Source organism: Drosophila bipectinata, chromosome 2R, assembly GCF_030179905.1.
Source record: "Drosophila bipectinata strain 14024-0381.07 chromosome 2R, DbipHiC1v2, whole genome shotgun sequence".
In the NCBI taxonomy this organism is placed as follows: Eukaryota; Metazoa; Arthropoda; class Insecta; order Diptera; family Drosophilidae; genus Drosophila; species Drosophila bipectinata.
The window spans coordinates 8,044,723-8,065,534 of record NC_091737.1 but is presented as its reverse complement, the minus strand read 5'-3'; the positions used below and the strand labels follow the sequence as shown (position 1 = coordinate 8,065,534).

General features: G+C 43.4%; 5 protein-coding genes across 6 annotated transcripts; 3 read left to right on the top strand and 2 right to left on the bottom strand.

Moving 5' to 3' along the window:
• Positions 1 to 276: 276 nt before the first annotated feature.
• Positions 277 to 2,076, bottom strand: Rpn13 (regulatory particle non-ATPase 13). 2 transcript variants are annotated; one of them, XM_017251145.3, is made up of 4 exons: positions 1,919 to 2,076; positions 1,271 to 1,812; positions 1,005 to 1,207; positions 277 to 899 (listed from the first exon to the last, which is right to left on the bottom strand). In XM_017251145.3, the coding sequence occupies exons 2-4, from the start codon at positions 1,789 to 1,791 to the stop codon at positions 466 to 468; spliced, it is 1,158 nt and encodes a 385-aa protein (XP_017106634.2). In that variant the 5' UTR covers positions 1,792 to 1,812; positions 1,919 to 2,076; the 3' UTR covers positions 277 to 465. The 2 variants fall into 2 exon arrangements, with proteins under 2 accessions (XP_017106634.2, XP_017106633.2); XM_017251144.3 differs by having other exon boundaries at positions 277 to 1,207.
• A 7,584-nt stretch (positions 2,077 to 9,660) lies between these two features.
• Positions 9,661 to 15,708, top strand: CtsL1 (cathepsin L). Its single transcript, XM_017251151.3, has 4 exons — positions 9,661 to 9,830; positions 10,633 to 10,741; positions 14,490 to 14,704; positions 14,785 to 15,708. Exons 2-4 carry the CDS (start codon positions 10,643 to 10,645, stop codon positions 15,494 to 15,496), a joined length of 1,026 nt encoding a protein of 341 aa, XP_017106640.2. The 5' UTR covers positions 9,661 to 9,830; positions 10,633 to 10,642; the 3' UTR covers positions 15,497 to 15,708.
• Positions 12,457 to 13,600, top strand: LOC108131992 (uncharacterized). The gene has a single exon (XM_017251161.3). It carries the CDS (start codon positions 13,018 to 13,020, stop codon positions 13,261 to 13,263), a length of 246 nt encoding a protein of 81 aa, XP_017106650.1. The 5' UTR covers positions 12,457 to 13,017; the 3' UTR covers positions 13,264 to 13,600.
• A 666-nt stretch (positions 15,709 to 16,374) lies between the features above and the next one.
• On the top strand, positions 16,375 to 17,990 carry PheRS-m (Phenylalanyl-tRNA synthetase, mitochondrial). Its single transcript, XM_017251470.3, has 2 exons — positions 16,375 to 17,696; positions 17,758 to 17,990. Exons 1-2 carry the CDS (start codon positions 16,476 to 16,478, stop codon positions 17,923 to 17,925), a joined length of 1,389 nt encoding a protein of 462 aa, XP_017106959.1. The 5' UTR covers positions 16,375 to 16,475; the 3' UTR covers positions 17,926 to 17,990.
• St4 (Sulfotransferase 4) lies at positions 17,702 to 19,557 on the bottom strand. Its single transcript, XM_070279117.1, has 5 exons — positions 19,179 to 19,557; positions 18,888 to 19,122; positions 18,618 to 18,822; positions 18,433 to 18,559; positions 17,702 to 18,376 (listed from the first exon to the last, which is right to left on the bottom strand). The coding sequence occupies exons 1-5, from the start codon at positions 19,261 to 19,263 to the stop codon at positions 17,988 to 17,990; spliced, it is 1,041 nt and encodes a 346-aa protein (XP_070135218.1). The 5' UTR covers positions 19,264 to 19,557; the 3' UTR covers positions 17,702 to 17,987.
• Positions 19,558 to 20,812: the final 1,255 nt, after the last annotated feature.

Sequence of the window (20,812 nt, the reverse complement as noted above, 5' to 3'; positions counted from 1 at the left end):
AAGTGAACAGAGCCGAGAGCTTTGCGTTAGGGGAACACTGACACCCACACAACGACCTTGGAGAAAATATTACTGCCATTGCTTCCATAAATCAACCAGTTGGGGCTTAACTCTACGGGCTTCTAGGATTCCCCGCCAATTTCTCGAGAAATGAAAGCTATGGAAAAGTTTGATAATGGAGTTCAACTCAAAGGATATTAACATATTCTGATATATATCTGATGATTGTTTTTATATAACTTTCTTTAAATCAAATTCCAAACAAAAAGCTTTCGATTTTGCGTCGTTACTTTTAAAGATATATTTTTTAATTTCAGTAATTTTAAACCAATTGTACCTTTTTCTTAAAAAAGATACTATTTTAACGCATTTTTTAATGCAAATTTGCGAATTTATTTATAATCATATAACACAAACTATTTTAAACCAAAAACGGGGTAATTATTGTCGTTGCACTTGAAAAATCTACTTCTCCTCTTGCTTCTCGGCAGGATCGGTGTTCTCATCCCGAGCAGCGGGGGTCTCAGCTTCAGCTTTCTTATCGGTAGTCTCTGAAGCGGCCAAGGTGGACCCGGCAGGCAGACTCTTCTCCAGAGCACGCACAAAGTCCTCCAGATTGCCGGAATAGGCGGCGGCCACGGCCTCGTTGGAGAGCTCAAACTGCTTGATCACGGGTCCCAGCTGGGCAGATTGGAGGGCGTTGGAGAACTGGGCCAGGGCCTGCTGGAACTGCGGAGAAGTGATGTGATCCTTGATCTGCTGCTTCCGATCCTCATCCGCGTCCTCCGATTCTGGCAGGTGCACAATCAACGACTTGACGCGCTCCGGATCGGCAATGAGAGTGTTGATGGCTTCAGAGCCGGATAGTGCAGTGGATAAGTCGATGTTCAAAGAACGTCCTGCGCCATGTTCGGGGGAGAGATTGGATAAGTAGGCTTGGAATGGATTGGCATAGGCTCCGGTCGCTTCTGACGCCGTTGTGTTCGCTGAGGTTGAGTTCTTACCAGAGGCATCCGCGTCTAGGGACGAGCCAGCACCGCCGGCAGCCTCAGCACCCTGTGCATTGGCATTGTTGCGGCTACTGCCGGACTTGGATCCACGGGATGGGGCAGACGGTGTACGGGGCACAGTCACATTCTCCGGAGTCTGCAAGGCTGAGGCGCCACCTCCAGACGACGAGGTGTTGCGCGACGAGGGCGTACGGGAGCTTTAATTAAAAGAACATGTGTATTTGGGGTTGGGACCGAGGGTGATTATCCAAAATGCTTACTTCATTTGTCCCAGGAGGGAGCTAAGTCCCCCCATTTGACCCACGCCGCCAAAGAGCTGCATCAGCTGCTGCTGGGACATGTTGTTGAGCATGTACTGCAAATCGCCATCGTTGCTGCCGCCCCCTCCGCGCTGGTGAGCTGATGGGGGATTGTTGAGCAGCTCGTTAATACGGCGGCAGTGCTCGTCGTCCTTTTCGATCTTCGGCTCCTGCATCCAGAAGAACATGCGGCGAGTCGAGGACTTGAATTTAAGCACGAAAACTCGACCAGTCTTGCATTGATCAACACGCTTGTACTCAAAGTCGTCGGGAAAGACAATCAGATCGTCCTCCACCTTTCCGGAGGTGCGGTCCTTCCAGCAGAAGTGCATCAAGCCGTCAACGCTCTGAGTCATGTAGACCAATCCCTTGCGCGTATCAGGATGGACCATCTTGCCCACCATATTCATGCGTCCGGCGCGAAACTCCACCAGATTACTGCTGTTGCTGGAATTGCCCAGTCCACTTTGTCTGCCGAACATGATGCGGGAGCTTCGTGAGAGCTGCAAAGGATTAGCTTTAAATGAGGCACAGGATGGGGTAGCGGCGATTATCTTTCCACGGTCCAAAAATACATCGTGGCCTTTACATTTCTTCAGATATACTTACGGGATATATAATGCGTAAAATTTATAGGATTTTTTAACAAACTTTTCCTGACGATTGCCTGCTTTTTATGATGACAAGCAATTTTTATATTCCTCTTCTGACAATAATTTCCAAGTGTTGGAAAACACCAAACAACGACCAACGAAAAATTCTGTTTTCGGTATTTTCCTGGTATCATGATTTCGATATTTTCATCATGTACGTCAAATTAGCGTCGCTCAGTTAGCGTCGAAGTGGAACGGTGGAATTGGAACACAGCAACGAATATTTTGTTTTTCAATTATTTCCGTATTTAGCCACTAAATTTAATCAAATAAACACTAGAATTGTTAAGAATTGAATAAACTATTGTTTTTTCTTACTTTGAGCGGGCTCTTCACTCTTTAAGTAGCTTAAAAATGGGGTTGAAAAATTGCCCCTACACTGTATTGAGCATTATCTCAGAAATAAGAGGATGCGCCAATAAGCGCGATACACCAGCTTATAGCCCATTCTTTTGAGAATATGCCCTGAAAATTTTATTAAAATCGTTCCCTACGTTTTGGAGAAAATCGACTAAAAGTGGACCAACCCGGCTAACAGCCCATACAAAAATGACCCCAAAAAATTGTTTTTAAAATTGTGAAGCTCCAAGAGGATGCGCCAATATGCACGGTAGTGGAGTCGATGTAGGACCTTTTCAAGTATATATGGACCAAAAATCATACAAATCGTTCCCACAGATTTTGAGAAAATCGAATTACAGTTTCCCATATAATTTGAACTAATAAGAGGAGCGCCAACCAGTGAACCGGAACCAGTCCACAAAAAGTTCATTGAACTAGTTTAAAAATACTATATGGCTCTGTTAGACTTATTAAGTCCTTCACAGAGGATGCGCCATTATGCACGGTATACCGTTGAAAAGCTTATTTTATACAGAACATTATAAGACAACTTTTATTTAAATCGCTCCCACAGATTTAAAGAAATCAAGTCCCGAAAATTTCAGACCCTGATTCACCAACACTGGCCATTAACAGCATCACATATTTCTGCGCTGCCTAACACGGCGCTAGCCGTTATGGAATTTGAATGCCCCCCTAGCTTTTTTTAAAGAGGATGCGCCATTATGCACGGTATACCACGAGAAAGCTAATTTTTAGCCCGTTCGAATGATACCAGTGCCATTAAAATCCTTCCCACAGATTTTTAGGAATCAAGTCCCGAAATTTTCGGGACCTGGTTTGCCAATACTGGCCATTATCATTTTTCCGTGTTTGCACGCTGCACAACACGGCAGCCGCCATTATGTATGTTTGCCTTTTTTTAAAGAGGATGCGCCATTATGCACGGTATACCACGAGAAAGCTAATTTTTAGCCCGTTCGAATGGTACCAGTGCCATTAAAATCCTTCCCACAGATTTTTAGGAATCAAGTCCCGAAATTTTCGGGACCTGGTTTGCCAATACTGGCCATTATCATTTTTCCGTGTTTGCACGCTGCACAAAACGGCAGCCGCCATTATGTATGTTTGCCTTTTTTTAAAGAGGATGCGCCATTATGCACGGTATACCACGAGAAAGCTAATTTTTAGCCCGTTCGAATGGTACCAGTGCCATTAAAATCCTTCCCACAGATTTTTAGGAATCAAGTCCCGAAATTTTCGGGACCTGGTTTGCCAATACTGGCCATTATCATTTTTCCGTGTTTGCACGCTGCACAACACGGCAGCCGCCATTATGTATGTTTGCCTTTTTTTAAAGAGGATGCGCCATTATGCACGGTATACCACGAGAAAGCTAATTTTTAGCCCGTTCGAATGGTACCAGTGCCATTAAAATCCTTCCCACAGATTTTTAGGAATCAAGTCCCGAAATTTTCGGGACCTGGTTTGCCAATACTGGCCATTATCATTTTTCCGTGTTTGCACGCTGCACAACACGGCAGCCGCCATTATGTATGTTTGCCTTTTTTTAAAGAGGATGCGCCATTATGCACGGTATACCACGAGAAAGCTAATTTTTAGCCCGTTCGAATGGTACCAGTGCCATTAAAATCCTTCCCACAGATTTTTAGGAATCAAGTCCCGAAATTTTCGGGACCTGGTTTGCCAATACTGGCCATTATCATTTTTCCGTGTTTGCACGCTGCACAACACGGCAGCCGCCATTATGTATGTTTGCCTTTTTTTAAAGAGGATGCGCCATTATGCACGGTATACCACGAGAAAGCTAATTTTTAGCCCGTTCGAATGGTACCAGTGCCATTAAAATCCTTCCCACAGATTTTTAGGAATCAAGTCCCGAAATTTTCGGGACCTGGTTTGCCAATACTGGCCATTATCATTTTTCCGTGTTTGCACGCTGCACAACACGGCAGCCGCCATTATGTATGTTTGCCTTTTTTTAAAGAGGATGCGCCATTATGCACGGTATACCACGAGAAAGCTAATTTTTAGCCCGTTCGAATGGTACCAGTGCCATTAAAATCCTTCCCACAGATTTTTAGGAATCAAGTCCCGAAATTTTCGGGACCTGGTTTGCCAATACTGGCCATTATCATTTTCCCGGGTTTTGACGCTGCACAACACGGCAGCCGCCATTATGTATGTTTGCCTTTTTTTAAAGAGGATGCGCCATTATGCACGGTATACCACGAGAAAGCTAATTTTTAGCCCGTTCGAATGGTACCAGTGCCATTAAAATCCTTCCCACAGATTTTTAGGAATCAAGTCCCGAAATTTTCGGGACCTGGTTTGCCAATACTGGCCATTATCATTTTTCCGTGTTTGCACGCTGCACAACACGGCAGCCGCCATTATGTATGTTTGCCTTTTTTTAAAGAGGATGCGCCATTATGCACGGTATACCACGAGAAAGCTAATTTTTAGCCCGTTCGAATGGTACCAGTGCCATTAAAATCCTTCCCACAGATTTTTAGGAATCAAGTCCCGAAATTTTCGGGACCTGGTTTGCCAATACTGGCCATTATCATTTTCCCGGGTTTTGACGCTGCCCAACACTTTTGGCGCCATTAAAAAAAGAGCTCATGTACGTACATACATACATACATATATAGAAACTACTATATGTATGCATGCTGCCATGTGTTTTCTATATATGTATGCATGCTGCCCTGTGTTCATGCCATGTGTGCCATGTGTTTCATACATACATATATAGAAAACACATGGCAGCATGCATACATATAGTAGTTTCTATATATGTATGTATGTATGTACGTACATGAGCTCTTTTTTTAATGGCGCCAAAAGTGTTGGGCAGCGTCAAAACCCGGGAAAATGATAATGGCCAGTATTGGCAAACCAGGTCCCGAAAATTTCGGGACTTGATTCCTAAAAATCTGTGGGAAGGATTTTAATGGCACTGGTACCATTCGAACGGGCTAAAAATTAGCTTTCTCGTGGTATACCGTGCATAATGGCGCATCCTCTTTAAAAAAAGGCAAACATACATAATGGCGGCTGCCGTGTTGTGCAGCGTCAAAACCCGGGAAAATGATAATGGCCAGTATTGGCAAACCAGGTCCCGAAAATTTCGGGACTTGATTCCTAAAAATCTGTGGGAAGGATTTTAATGGCACTGGTACCATTCGAACGGGCTAAAAATTAGCTTTCTCGTGGTATACCGTGCATAATGGCGCATCCTCTTTAAAAAAAGGCAAACATACATAATGGCGGCTGCCGTGTTGTGCAGCGTGCAAACACGGAAAAATGATAATGGCCAGTATTGGCAAACCAGGTCCCGAAAATTTCGGGACTTGATTCCTAAAAATCTGTGGGAAGGATTTTAATGGCACTGGTACCATTCGAACGGGCTAAAAATTAGCTTTCTCGTGGTATACCGTGCATAATGGCGCATCCTCTTTAAAAAAAGGCAAACATACATAATGGCGGCTGCCGTGTTGTGCAGCGTGCAAACACGGAAAAATGATAATGGCCAGTATTGGCAAACCAGGTCCCGAAAATTTCGGGACTTGATTCCTAAAAATCTGTGGGAAGGATTTTAATGGCACTGGTACCATTCGAACGGGCTAAAAATTAGCTTTCTCGTGGTATACCGTGCATAATGGCGCATCCTCTTTAAAAAAAGGCAAACATACATAATGGCGGCTGCCGTGTTGTGCAGCGTGCAAACACGGAAAAATGATAATGGCCAGTATTGGCAAACCAGGTCCCGAAAATTTCGGGACTTGATTCCTAAAAATCTGTGGGAAGGATTTTAATGGCACTGGTACCATTCGAACGGGCTAAAAATTAGCTTTCTCGTGGTATACCGTGCATAATGGCGCATCCTCTTTAAAAAAAGGCAAACATACATAATGGCGGCTGCCGTGTTGTGCAGCGTGCAAACACGGAAAAATGATAATGGCCAGTATTGGCAAACCAGGTCCCGAAAATTTCGGGACTTGATTCCTAAAAATCTGTGGGAAGGATTTTAATGGCACTGGTACCATTCGAACGGGCTAAAAATTAGCTTTCTCGTGGTATACCGTGCATAATGGCGCATCCTCTTTAAAAAAAGGCAAACATACATAATGGCGGCTGCCGTGTTGTGCAGCGTGCAAACACGGAAAAATGATAATGGCCAGTATTGGCAAACCAGGTCCCGAAAATTTCGGGACTTGATTCCTAAAAATCTGTGGGAAGGATTTTAATGGCACTGGTACCATTCGAACGGGCTAAAAATTAGCTTTCTCGTGGTATACCGTGCATAATGGCGCATCCTCTTTAAAAAAAGGCAAACATACATAATGGCGGCTGCCGTGTTGTGCAGCGTCAAAACCCGGAAAAATGATAATGGCCAGTATTGGCAAACCAGGTCCCGAAAATTTCGGGACTTGATTCCTAAAAATCTGTGGGAAGGATTTTAATGGCACTGGTACCATTCGAACGGGCTAAAAATTAGCTTTCTCGTGGTATACCGTGCATAATGGCGCATCCTCTTTAAAAAAAGGCAAACATACATAATGGCGGCTGCCGTGTTGTGCAGCGTGCAAACACGGAAAAATGATAATGGCCAGTATTGGCAAACCAGGTCCCGAAAATTTCGGGACTTGATTCCTAAAAATCTGTGGGAAGGATTTTAATGGCACTGGTACCATTCGAACGGGCTAAAAATTAGCTTTCTCGTGGTATACCGTGCATAATGGCGCATCCTCTTTAAAAAAAGGCAAACATACATAATGGCGGCTGCCGTGTTGTGCAGCGTGCAAACACGGAAAAATGATAATGGCCAGTATTGGCAAACCAGGTCCCGAAAATTTCGGGACTTGATTCCTAAAAATCTGTGGGAAGGATTTTAATGGCACTGGTACCATTCGAACGGGCTAAAAATTAGCTTTCTCGTGGTATACCGTGCATAATGGCGCATCCTCTTTAAAAAAAGGCAAACATACATAATGGCGGCTGCCGTGTTGTGCAGCGTGCAAACACGGAAAAATGATAATGGCCAGTATTGGCAAACCAGGTCCCGAAAATTTCGGGACTTGATTCCTAAAAATCTGTGGGAAGGATTTTAATGGCACTGGTACCATTCGAACGGGCTAAAAATTAGCTTTCTCGTGGTATACCGTGCATAATGGCGCATCCTCTTTAAAAAAAGGCAAACATACATAATGGCGGCTGCCGTGTTGTGCAGCGTGCAAACACGGAAAAATGATAATGGCCAGTATTGGCAAACCAGGTCCCGAAAATTTCGGGACTTGATTCCTAAAAATCTGTGGGAAGGATTTTAATGGCACTGGTACCATTCGAACGGGCTAAAAATTAGCTTTCTCGTGGTATACCGTGCATAATGGCGCATCCTCTTTAAAAAAAGGCAAACATACATAATGGCGGCTGCCGTGTTGTGCAGCGTGCAAACACGGAAAAATGATAATGGCCAGTATTGGCAAACCAGGTCCCGAAAATTTCGGGACTTGATTCCTAAAAATCTGTGGGAAGGATTTTAATGGCACTGGTACCATTCGAACGGGCTAAAAATTAGCTTTCTCGTGGTATACCGTGCATAATGGCGCATCCTCTTTAAAAAAAGGCAAACATACATAATGGCGGCTGCCGTTTTGTGCAGCGTGCAAACACGGAAAAATGATAATGGCCAGTATTGGCAAACCAGGTCCCGAAAATTTCGGGACTTGATTCCTAAAAATCTGTGGGAAGGATTTTAATGGCACTGGTACCATTCGAACGGGCTAAAAATTAGCTTTCTCGTGGTATACCGTGCATAATGGCGCATCCTCTTTAAAAAAAGGCAAACATACATAATGGCGGCTGCCGTGTTGTGCAGCGTGCAAACACGGAAAAATGATAATGGCCAGTATTGGCAAACCAGGTCCCGAAAATTTCGGGACTTGATTCCTAAAAATCTGTGGGAAGGATTTTAATGGCACTGGTATCATTCGAACGGGCTAAAAATTAGCTTTCTCGTGGTATACCGTGCATAATGGCGCATCCTCTTTAAAAAAAGCTAGGGGGGCATTCAAATTCCATAACGGCTAGCGCCGTGTTAGGCAGCGCAGAAATATGTGATGCTGTTAATGGCCAGTGTTGGTGAATCAGGGTCTGAAATTTTCGGGACTTGATTTCTTTAAATCTGTGGGAGCGATTTAAATAAAAGTTGTCTTATAATGTTCTGTATAAAATAAGCTTTTCAACGGTATACCGTGCATAATGGCGCATCCTCTGTGAAGGACTTAATAAGTCTAATAGAGCCATATAGTATTTTTAAACTAGTTCAATGAACTTTTTGTGGACTGGTTCCGGTTCACTGGTTGGCGCTCCTCTTATTAGTTCAAATTATATGGGAAACTGTAATTCGATTTTCTCAAAATCTGTGGGAACGATTTGTATGATTTTTGGTCCATATATACTTGAAAAGGTCCTACATCGACTCCACTACCGTGCATATTGGCGCATCCTCTTGGAGCTTCACAATTTTAAAAACAATTTTTTGGGGTCATTTTTGTATGGGCTGTTAGCCGGGTTGGTCCACTTTTAGTCGATTTTCTCCAAAACGTAGGGAACGATTTTAATAAAATTTTCAGGGCATATTCTCAAAAGAATGGGCTATAAGCTGGTGTATCGCGCTTATTGGCGCATCCTCTTATTTCTGAGATAATGCTCAATACAGTGTAGGGGCAATTTTTCAACCCCATTTTTAAGCTTTTTAAAGAGTGAAGAGCCCGCTCAAAGTAAGAAAAAACAATAGTTTATTCAATTCTTAACAATTCTAGTGTTTATTTGATTAAATTTAGTGGCTAAATACGGAAATAATTGAAAAACAAAATATTCGTTGCTGTGTTCCAATTCCACCGTTCCACTTCGACGCTAACTGAGCGACGCTAATTTGACGTACATATTTTCATCAAAATGTAAAAAAAGACATGATTTGAAAAAAAATCGTTGAACTAGAAAGAGAAAAATTAAAAAATAAGTTTTATTGTTAAATAAATGTAAATAAAAATGGGTTGGAATGTATTTATGTGGTTATAGTTTTTTATTATTTACAATTTGAATTTTTTGTTCGTGTTTAACCTTTTGAAACTAATTTTTCAGGTCCAGGTAATTATTGTTGAAAATCGCAAATAAAATTAAAATGAAAATGATAAATCTAATTTAAAATCTATTTTTTTTTAAGTGTTTATGTCGAATCGTCACTTCTATTCGTTTTTAGAACATTCTGGTATTATCCAGCCGCCACTTTACGGTCACACAGCGAAGTTTCTTTGGAATTAATCTTGGCGATGTATTTATTCAACAGCGAATAGTCCACCAGACCATAACTGAATTACGCCTCAACAATTAGATCTGCTTACATTGCACTTTTGAGCAACTGAGCCAGAATAAAGTTTTATTATTGTGCTAAGATCAGTGAATTTCCTGCATTTCCTGCTGCGCAGTTCTGAGTGGTAAGTGGCTTCCCCGATGCAGTTCCTAGAACGCAAAATAAATATTCCTGCCCTGCATTAACCGAGAGTAAATGTTTAGACTTGTTGATTGTTTATTCTAATTGCGTCATGCCTTTGTTTTTTAATTAATGTTCACAAATAATTTAGATAAAGGCTTTTATTTTCGTGGCGTTCGACATTTCTCCAACGCCTCTCTTTGTTTAGATATTTTTTATTGCTTAGGCGGCCATTTCTCTAGCACTCTTTGTGACCCATTTCCAGGCCTCCCGTCTACTTTATCTCTAGCCTCACCTGCCAGTCCGTCCACATATACCCTATTCCCTGTATAGATGAATCACCTTGAATTTCAAAACCCGTTTTCGCCCTCGAACTTGGCACAAATCGTTCGTATATCTATCTACTGTGTATTTCTGCAGCAGCAGTTATAATCAACAACTACACACATTATCATCAAATGCCCCTCACGTTTCAAAATGGGCGAAAAGTAACGCAAAAGCCATGGCAGCCAACTAACATGGCAGACGCGACCCGCCGAAGACGGAATCGAAAGAGGAATGGCCGATAAGATAACGCATCTGCCGATTTTGAAAACAAACAGCTAAAAAAGAAATCACAAAGAATACAATTAACGCCTTCAGTTAGTCAGACGCGGTAGAAATTATCATCTAAGTAAGGCTCTACTAGATAGGGCCTTAAAAACCAGATGTTTACAATTTATTCAATATATTAGTCAGGTGTTTCAAATTTATTCATTATTTTAGTCATTACATATTGTGATTTATTAATTATCTATCGATTACAGAAACCACAAAATGCGCACAGCTTTCGTACTGCCCCTTCTGGCCCTGCTGGCGGTGGCCCAGGCCGTCTCCTTCGCCGATGTCGTCAAGGAGGAATGGCACACGTTCAAGGTGAGTCCCTGCTCCCAATTCCTCCCACTTTGTCACCTAGGAAACCAGAGTCGAGCCAGTGTTCTCCGGTGACAAGTGCAACCCACTTAACCGATGATTAATCCATTATTTTTGGGCCTTTGTCTTGCGCAGACATTGTTATTGTTTGCATAGTTGGGCTTCGTGCATTCTTCCGTTTGTGACGCCGCCGATTCCCTTCCCTGCTGACTCACGAGTGAATGCACTGCGGATGCACTGCAACAGTAGGAGGCTTCCCGATAAGTCTAGGCTTCGGAGTCAGTCACATGCCGGCTCACATGACGAGCGTCCGCGCTTAGCCCGTCCGTAAACATCATTGAATGGTCACCCGCTCTGCCCGTTTCGGGTCACAGTCGCTGATAAGAGGCCGCCAGTGCTGTGCAAGACTGGACTTCAGAGCTGGCGAACCGCCAGTGATAAGCCCCGACTTGTACCACTTTTGCAATTCTACGTTTCCTAATCGTCATGTGCTTCAAGCCGACTTTGGCTTATGCCCTAGATATTTTTCTGCCATGAATCAATACTTTGGATTGCGCTGTTCTTTGTCTCCGCAGTGACATGCAATTGTTATTAGGTTTTCCGATTGGGGTCTATATATTTCTTATCACTGCTATGGTAGTGGCATCGTGTTTTTTGTATTTAGTGGCGTGCCAAGCACCATTAGCCACGTATGGGGGCGTACATTTTGGGATTTTTGTGCAGATCTGTGGTTGATAAAACTTTCATACAATGGAACTTGTTTAATTCCCCTGAACATCGGGTTTATCTTGGGTTTTTTTTTTTTTTTGAAGATGAAACAGTTTGTGGGTAAGTGAATAAGCCCGCATTACTTCCTATATCTCTAATGAGGGATTAACATCCGCTTAAATGAATAATTTCAAAGAAATAGAAGAATTCTCCACATTACTTCCGATAGAGATAAAATATTAATGGCTCCTAACTCTTAAAATATTTTCATATTGTGTTGCTGATTATAGAATTGTGTGGCTGATATATTTTTAAGTTTAAAGTTTATTTAATTTAAAAACCCCCAATGAGCTAAAAACCCAAACTTTTGAAATATAACGTAGTGTATTTTACATGCGTAATTTGACATGTAAAATACTTTGGTACTAAAGTACTTTGGTCACACCAAAAAAGTGCTGCCCATTCTGTAGAAAGTGAAGCCGCGCGATTCAAAATAACAACTTGTTTACCTTCCGAGTCGAGTTCGTCTGGAGCAAGCGCAAAACTATAAATCTTAATCTCTTTAAAGTCTCGAGAGAGTTCAAAGTGCCACAATCTGCGGTTGCATATTAGCAGCTGCAAATGTAGCTGTCAAGTAGCTGTATTTCCCTACTGATAAGCACTTATATCAATATAAATGCGTTTCCACTGGACTGCCTTAAATAAACAAACCAACGTACGATGTGAAAAATAGAAATAATGATACTAAACAACGGGCGAGGGGGTCGAGCATTTTAGAAGTGACGCGTGACGAATCACTTAGCTTATCAAATTGCCATTTGAATTTGGCGTATGAGCGCCGACCAGCTCATTTTTGTGTGTTTTTTCCCCCTTTGTTTGTTCAATACAAGTGCCGAACATCGCTGAAGAATGAATTTTTGAAATACAAACAAGTGGCTGGGCTGGGAAATATTCGGCTGACTTGCAAAACCTGAGGATTCTGATACCGCCTTCTCGTTTTTGCGATTTCTCCATTTTTCTTGCTATGCGAACCGGTTGGAAACATTTGAATACATTGCCCGAAATCCTTATAAATCATTGGTCTCCAAACGAAACCGGTTGCCTATGAACTGCCTGTTCCATAATGCGCACAATGCAAATAAATAAAAATAAAGAAAAAGACCAAGAAACAAGAAATATATAGAGTAGTACGCGCTTCCTCCAAATAGTTCGCCTACATGGGTTGCTCTCGGTGCCGCCGGTGCCGGATCGTCGGAGAGATTCGGGTGAGTTCGGGCGAGCACCACCACCACCACCACCACCGAAAGCGGGCCTGTCTGTGTTTCGGTGGCTTATTTTTCTCTCGACGCTCAAGGCAGGCGGTGGTCGATACGCAAAAGTAAAAATACGCGGAGGGAGCAGCGCCACATATCGCTGCCAGAGAAAAAAAAAAAGAAATAAAAGGAGCGCCCCCCGAAACGCCGAGTTCTTGGTAAAGAAAAGCACGCGCGTCATCGAAAAAACGTGCTACATAGCCCCCCCCAGCCGGGCCGATATCCAACCGAAAGCGGGAAAATTACATAAAAAGGAGCATGGCCGATCCGAATAGCCTGAATGTGACCGTGGACGTGGTGTTCCCCACCGCCATCGTCCTGGCCATGCTGGTAATCAACGGATTCATCTTCGCCTTCATCATGAAGAAGCGACGAGCCTACCAGAACCTCAAAGCCGTCAAGGAGCAGCAGCGAACGTCCTACGCCGCCACCGGCAGCCAAGTGGTAGCAGCGCCCCAGGCGGAGACGGAGGACGACTGTGCCATCGAAATGGAGCGTCTGTAGCCGGAGCTGGATCGGGAGAAGCCGAGTCTCCAAGTCCTAGATACTCAACCTCGTCCAAGCTCAAGCAAAGGCAACGAATTTTCCTAACTGAAACTAGCTAATAATTCATAAAGTGCAAGATTTATTGCTCTCTGGATGCCAAGAAGAGTCGCGTCTAACTATAAAGTATATTTATACATAATTGTATACGTCGAGAGTGCCTAGACTGCACGTGCATTTAATTACTGTTTTTAAGCTGTTAATTATATATCACAATATTCATTTTTTCTACAAAAAAAAAAACCCACTAAAATGTCTACAATAAAACGTGTGAATTCTATCATGTCCCATCAACAAAGTCGAGTTGGAAGAAAAATCAATAGGTCATTGGTGCAGACTTCAGAGGTTTCTCCGTCCATCGGGCATCATGATATGCTGCCATGCCAGTCTTGAATTCGAATCAATTATGTCAATTATATGAGTGGACCCCAATCCCCATCCGGTCGCCGTTTGGGGCGACAATTGTTGCTCTGTTCTGCTCTGTTCGGCCCTGATGTCCAAAATAATTACATATGCATGTTTCTCACATGACTGGGTTCATTGGGAGGTCTCGAAATACATACATTGATTGAAAAAATACACCCCTCAGAATATCAATGGATATCACCCGGGTCGCATACCTCGCCGGCATACCTCCGATTCTCTTTATAGCCATCATTTGTTTAGCGTTCGTGCTATTTCCGTAGCAAGTCAATATGCGGGCCAAACAAACAACCCCGACTCCGACACACTGCATTCTAATCCGGGTCAGAGATACAAATGCAGCGATGGAATATTTCCTGGTAGGAGACGGTAACTACCTGGAAAACCATCACCTTTGCGCCCAGCTATTGCCCAATAGTTGTGGAAATAGTTGAACCATTTTATGGCCAAGTTACGAGCTGTTTTATGGTCTTGGCTACCGTGACCAGAGAGAGAGCTGGCATAGCTCGTGCCAGGTTGGACAGTGATAAGGTTATCTCCACTTTGAGAACTTTTGATTGAGGTGTGATCGTAAATCTCTGGTTTACGTAAGCAGTCTTTAGATTTCCCAAAAAATGTTGATAGTTGGAATGCATTTGAATGTTAACCTGCCACTTGTTGGGTGGTATCTAATCGAGGGTAATGGTCGTTCCATAGATAAGAGCACCCAAAAGTCCAGATAAGAGCGTGTGCAAGGTAAATAAGCTACTATTCTTTGTCAACAGCTCGAACACCGCAAGAACTACCAGGACGAGACCGAGGAGCGCTTCCGGCTGAAGATCTTCAACGAGAACAAGCACAAGATCGCCAAGCACAACCAGCTATGGGCCTCTGGAAAGGTCAGCTACAAGCTGGCTGTCAACAAGTACGCCGACATGCTGCACCACGAATTCCGCCAGACGATGAACGGATTCAACTACACGCTGCACAAGCAGCTGCGGTAAGGAATAGTTCTATAAATAATCCCAAAAGATCGTGTAAATCCTAAGAGAGATCGTACTAATTATGCACTCTTTTCAGTGCTGCCGATGAGTCCTTCAAGGGTGTGACCTTCATCTCCCCGGAGCATGTGACCCTGCCCAAGACTGTTGACTGGCGCGACAAGGGCGCTGTGACCGGCGTCAAGGACCAGGGACACTGCGGCAGCTGCTGGGCCTTCTCCAGCACTGGCGCCGTCGAGGGACAGCACTACCGCAAGTCCGGCACGTTGGTCTCCCTGTCCGAGCAGAACCTGGTCGATTGCTCCACCAAGTACGGCAACAACGGTTGCAACGGCGGTCTCATGGACAACGCCTTCCGGTACATCAAGGACAACGGCGGCATTGACACCGAGAAGTCCTATCCCTATGAGGCCATTGACGATTCCTGCCACTTCAGCAAGGACTCCATCGGAGCCACCGACCGCGGATTCGTCGATATTCCCCAGGGCAACGAGAAGAAGCTGGCCGAGGCTGTGGCCACCATTGGACCCGTTTCCGTTGCCATCGACGCCTCCCACGAGTCCTTCCAGTTCTACTCGGAGGGTGTCTACGTTGAGCCTGCCTGCGATGCCGAGAACCTCGATCACGGTGTGCTGGTTGTTGGCTTTGGCACCGACGAGTCCGGCCAGGACTACTGGCTGGTGAAGAACTCCTGGGGCACCACCTGGGGCGACAAGGGCTTCATCAAGATGCTGCGCAACAAGGACAACCAGTGCGGCATCGCCAGCGCCTCCAGCTACCCCCTGGTCTAGTCCAGAACTGATTTCCGATGTATTTTAGCCACATAGCCCTCAAAAGATACAAACAAGCATCTCAAATGGAACTTTAATAATTTAGCCAAACATTTATTTTACTTTTGGATTCCGATACTTTCATTTATATCTCTGCCATCACATACAACATTAAGAGAACTACTGTGTTGATGTTTGTAGAAAAATAAATAAAAATATAAAAAGATTTTTAATTTTTCAAGAATTTTATTAGAGAGTGGCAGGAAATCCCTCTACAAAGTATTGATATTATTGATATTAGGTTTAGGATGGAAATTGGCAAAGATTTGAGGTTTTTTTTGTGTAATTTAATGTGTATCCTTGATTTTAAAAGGATGAAACCACAAAAAATTATAAAAATCTATCAAAAATATTGTTATCCCGGTTTCATGGTTTTAAAGTAGATAAAGATACAAAATCTTTCTGAAATATGACTAGATAATTTTTTTTTTAAACTCTTCATTTATTTACAATCTGTTTTTATAAACAATAAGTAAATTTTATAATTAATATTAAATAACAGGAATAGCAGTTTTCCAGTGAACCCTGCTATTATATACAACATCGTTTCTGTTAATTGAATTTATCTATCTGGAAGATCTAGTATGTGGTATCTTTTTAGTCTTCTTAATGATAAGCTGTAACTAGATAATTGTCAAATAAACATTGTATCTTTTGTGGCTAAGATATTTTACCCCCCTATTCGCAGGGGGTCATATTTTCCATTTAATAAATTTTTAAAAAGGACCCTCAAAACAAGCAGTTTTTTAAAGTTCAAGCAGTTTTATGCATGCCTTTAGCAAATACACAAACCCTTAAAAAATACTTGCTAATATTATACCGACTATTTATTTTGGTATTTCTTGTAGTTAAGAACCTAAGCACACTTCTTGGATTGCTCAACAGCTGTTTTGTGTTATAATATGAAAAAAATATTATTCTAGTCGAGCCATCAGTTAAAATGCTTCTGACACTTCGCGTCCAGGGGACGAGGCATTGCCTTCCTGCCTGCGCCAACGGGTTTCGCTTCCTGGCCAGCAGTGCCGCCCCGGAGAAGTCGGAGAAGGTGCCCCCAGCCCCCGCGCAATCGCAGCTGGAGGTCAACGGGAGCACGTACGCCACCGATGGCTGGACTAATGTCACGCCCAAAATCCTATCCTACCTAGGAGCCAACAAACATCTGCAAACAGATCACCCATTGTCCATCATCCGCCAGCGCATTGTTAACTATTTTTACGGAGCGTATCGCAACCAGCGCGGGAATCCCCTGTTCTCCGTCTACGACAAACTAAATCCAGTGGTCACTGTGCAGCAGAACTTTGACAACCTTCTGATTCCCGCGGACCATGTCAGCCGCCAGAAGTCGGACTGCTACTATGTCAACGAGCAACATTTGCTGCGGGCCCACACCACTGCCCATCAGGTTGAGTTGATCTCCGGTGGACTGGACAACTTCCTGGTGGTGGGCGAGGTCTATCGTCGCGACGAGATCGACAGCACCCACTACCCCGTGTTCCACCAGGCCGACGCCGTACGTCTGGTGACTAAAGACAAGCTTTTTGAGCGCAATCCCGGCCTGGAACTGTTTGAGGAGACGTGGTCGGGTCAGCTGGCTGATCCCAAGCTCATCCTACCCTCCTCCAAGTTTATGGACCAGACCAAGCAGCCGTGCCATACGCTAGAGGCTGTTAAGCTTATGGAGCACGAGATGAAGCACGTGTTGGTGGGCCTGACAAAGGATCTCTTTGGTCCGCGCATCAAGTACCGCTGGGTGGACACGTACTTCCCCTTCACACAGCCATCGTGGGAGCTGGAGATCTACTTCAAGGACAACTGGCTGGAGGTTCTCGGCTGCGGCATTATGCGGCACGAGATTCTCCAGAAGGCCGGAGTCCATCAGTCGATTGGATACGCTTTTGGTGTGGGGCTGGAGCGTCTGGCCATGGTTCTGTTCGATATTCCCGACATCCGCCTGTTCTGGTCGAACGACAGCGGCTTCCTGTCCCAGTTTAGCGAAAAGGACCTGCACAACCTGCCAAAGTACAAACCCATTTCCCACTATCCGCAGTGCACGAACGACTTGTCGTTTTGGCTGCCGGAGAACGTGGAGGTGGACGCCGGATTCTCGCCCAACGACTTCTACGACCTGGTGCGCTCTCTCGCTGGGGATATGGTGGAGCAGGTCAGTCAGTGCTTGCTTCAATATTTTATTTATTTAAAGGTGTTTCCTAATCCCATTACAGATCAGCCTGGTGGACAAGTTCAAGCACCCGAAGACGGGCCGGACCAGCTTGTGCTTCCGCATCGTTTACCGTCACATGGAGCGCACTCTCACCCAGGCGGAGGTCAACGAAGTCCACAAGCACATCGCCAGTGCCAGTGTGGATAGTTTTAATGTGCAAATACGTTAGTCCTAATTGTTCCAATTCAAACCAAAAAACTCCGAGTAAATTAGCCATCATTGTCAGGAAGTCTATATGGTCTTGAAGCATTTCACATTCTGTTCCACCCACTCGTTGGCGCTCTGGAAGAGCTTGGGGTTGTCCACGAATTCCTGCTGAGGCTGACTGGCGGCTTTCCCGCCACTCCTCACGAATCCCGCCTCCCCCTTGTTGAGGATTCCGACGGAGGCCATTTCGTGCATGTTTACGGATTTGTTTTCGCGGAAACTTTTGATACTCAAATGGTCCAGGAGCTTGCTTAAGTCCTCTGGCTTGGGCGGGCATTCCAAGAACTCGGCAATACTGTGAACTGCTCCTGGCAGATCCACCAGCATGTCTTCGTAGCGCAGGAAGAGCACGTTGGGCAGGTGAGCATGTTGACGAGCCTCCCTAACGTGACTATAGTAAGGCAGCCAAGGATCTGCGGGATAGGATAGTGGGATTTATTTATGGTTTCTCATGGCATGGAGTACTTACTTAACCCCTGCTGAAAGTAGCGCCAGTAACGCTCGAAATCTCCCACATAGCCCTGGGTGCGGAAGAGTCTGTTCAGATGGTAATACGAAACAGCCACATCCTTGGGATCGCGTACCACATAAATTATCTGAAAGTTAACAACTTTTATATATATTTTTTTAATTTTTAGGGAAAATATTTGTTACCTTGCATTTATTTTCCAAAACACTGGGCGGCAGTAAAGAAAATGGAAAATGGGTTTTTATAAAACGGCGCTGGGTGCGAGGTACTTCACTTAAAGCCTCATAACCAGGCCGGGAAATCTTTTCAATGAACTCCAAAGCACCAGTCGAGTTCTTGTTCATCTCCTGCAGTTCCTCCTTAATCTTGGGATGCATAAATACTGGAAACCTATCAATAGATTGATGAAGTATTATTTTATAATAATTATAAAGTTGATTTCATGGTAGACTCACTCAAAGAATGGAAAGCGTTCGGTTAGCGGTCTTTTTTGTGCCTCCTCGAAGTCCAGCTTATTGGCCAACAACCATATCAACTCCTGCGTCCAAGTGGTGCCCGATCTGGGCACTGTGGCTATCCAAACATCATCGGGACGAGCCTCAAAGTTGTAATATCGCTCAGCCTCATCCTTGAATTTGTGCGGGAAGAAGTATCCCTCGGGTCCGACCTGGACGAAGCCAGTTTTTTCACCTGGAGGATAAGGATAAGTTGCCATGTCATAGATACTCTTTGAAGGGATAACCAACCGTGGAAATATTCCATCAGTTCCGCGTTGGTGGACGCCTCCACATCGCGAATTTCGTGGGGAAATTTAAGAGGCGACTTTTCCATTGCTTGCTCGACCAGTTGCCAGAGTTGACTGTGGATCTCGGCTACGTGAAAACGTCTTGACCCCGCTTTCGGGCAGCAGAGAAAGTGGTATTTGCTGGCTGGGCTAGTCAGCCATTCCCTCCACTGCTTGGCTAAGCGCAATTTGAATAAGACTTTGTACTTGCTGCCTTAATTTTATGTACTGGTTGGGCCAGTTATGCAAGCCCACTGACGCATTCACAGAAGTTGTGGCGGCTAAGGGCTTCTGATTTGTTTTCCACTTGTCTCTTAATAAGGGGTGTGCCAGGGGGGGGGCTATAAATAAAATGGAATAATATTATAAAGCTTCCATTGGAGTCTATATAATTTACATTCTTGTCATTCTTGAGGAAAAGATTTTTTAACTTTTTTAACAAGAATTTAAATCAGCTTTCAGAAAGGGTATTTTTATTCATACATTTCAAACTTCCATTTCATTTTTATTTGTACTCGGTATTAGTAGAGAACATGGTACTAGCAGAATTTATATATTTAAGAACAAAAAAAAAAGTATCTCCAAGTTAATCTTCAATCATTATACCCTTGCGGAAAAAACTATAGATTTGCTTAAAAATGTGCATCGCAAGGAAGGAGACATCTCAGACCCTATAAAGTATAAATTTTCTTTATCTGGGTGTCTACACGAACTAATATCTTTGAAGATATTGGCTAACTTTTCACACAAACTTCTCTCCATTGCACGCAGTATGTAAGTCGGAACGGACGGGATCAGCCGACTATATCCTTTACCTGATATGTAACTGATTGATTGGAAATGCCATACTTTTGGTTTTTCTAGATAAAGTTGAAATTTTCCATGAATTTTACTAATTTACTTATTTATACGACCTACCAAATTTTATTAGGATCAGCTGCCTATATCCTACAGCAGCCATATAAATGTGCGATCGAAATTGAATTCGATCTACCAAATTTCATACAGATTTTATAAAGATCAAGCGAATTTATCCTATAGCTGCCATAAGTTTGGTATTTTTTGAAGATAGAAGCTTGTGACTTAAATTTTGTACTATAAGAAATGGGTTTTATAATGAAATTATCATAGGTACGGTCAACTTTATCCCATATTTGCGAAATATATCCAATCTTAACTATATGTACATGTATATCCACTTCGACTCCGCCCGAAGTAAGCTTTTCTTTCATGTTAACAGAAGATTTCAGATGTTGTTTGTTAGGAATATAGGAATATAGAAATATTTTTTATACCTTTTTACAGCAACAAGAAAATCCCAATTCTCTAAGGCTAAAACACCAATGTTATGGCATTTCCGATCAATTAGCTATGTATATGCCAGCTATAGGATATAGTATAGAATTTATATACTTTAAGGGTCGGAGATGTCTCCTTCACTGCGTTGCAATGAAAGGTATAAAATTATTTTTTTATTTTTTTTGGCCCTCGCAAAGAAAATTTTGTTATGGATCCAAAATGGTTTATTATAAAATACAATATACAATTTGTATCGTTTTATATTTCATTCATCCCTCTCGGGCTTGGGGCGTTTCG

What these genes read in the sequence shown, in the direction of transcription:
- Rpn13 (XM_017251144.3), bottom strand. Translation starts at nt 1,791, where the DNA reads ATGTTCGGCAGACAAAGTGGACTGGGCAATTCCAGCAACAGCAGTAAT. An exon ending in TCCCTCCTGGGACAAATGAA is followed by an intron (nt 1,208 to 1,270) that starts GTAAGCATTTTG and finishes TTTTAATTAAAG; the next exon opens with CTCCCGTACGCCCTCGTCGC.
- PheRS-m (XM_017251470.3), top strand. Translation starts at nt 16,476, where the DNA reads ATGCTTCTGACACTTCGCGTCCAGGGGACGAGGCATTGCCTTCCTGCC. An exon ending in CTGGGGATATGGTGGAGCAG is followed by an intron (nt 17,697 to 17,757) that starts GTCAGTCAGTGC and finishes ATCCCATTACAG; the next exon opens with ATCAGCCTGGTGGACAAGTT.
- LOC108131992 (XM_017251161.3), top strand. Translation starts at nt 13,018, where the DNA reads ATGGCCGATCCGAATAGCCTGAATGTGACCGTGGACGTGGTGTTCCCC.
- CtsL1 (XM_017251151.3), top strand. Translation starts at nt 10,643, where the DNA reads ATGCGCACAGCTTTCGTACTGCCCCTTCTGGCCCTGCTGGCGGTGGCC. An exon ending in AGGAATGGCACACGTTCAAG is followed by an intron (nt 10,742 to 14,489) that starts GTGAGTCCCTGC and finishes CTTTGTCAACAG; the next exon opens with CTCGAACACCGCAAGAACTA. An exon ending in ACGCTGCACAAGCAGCTGCG is followed by an intron (nt 14,705 to 14,784) that starts GTAAGGAATAGT and finishes CACTCTTTTCAG; the next exon opens with TGCTGCCGATGAGTCCTTCA.
- St4 (XM_070279117.1), bottom strand. Translation starts at nt 19,263, where the DNA reads ATGGAAAAGTCGCCTCTTAAATTTCCCCACGAAATTCGCGATGTGGAG. An exon ending in GAACGCTTTCCATTCTTTGA is followed by an intron (nt 18,823 to 18,887) that starts GTGAGTCTACCA and finishes ATCTATTGATAG; the next exon opens with GTTTCCAGTATTTATGCATC. An exon ending in CTACTTTCAGCAGGGGTTAA is followed by an intron (nt 18,377 to 18,432) that starts GTAAGTACTCCA and finishes CCTATCCCGCAG; the next exon opens with ATCCTTGGCTGCCTTACTAT.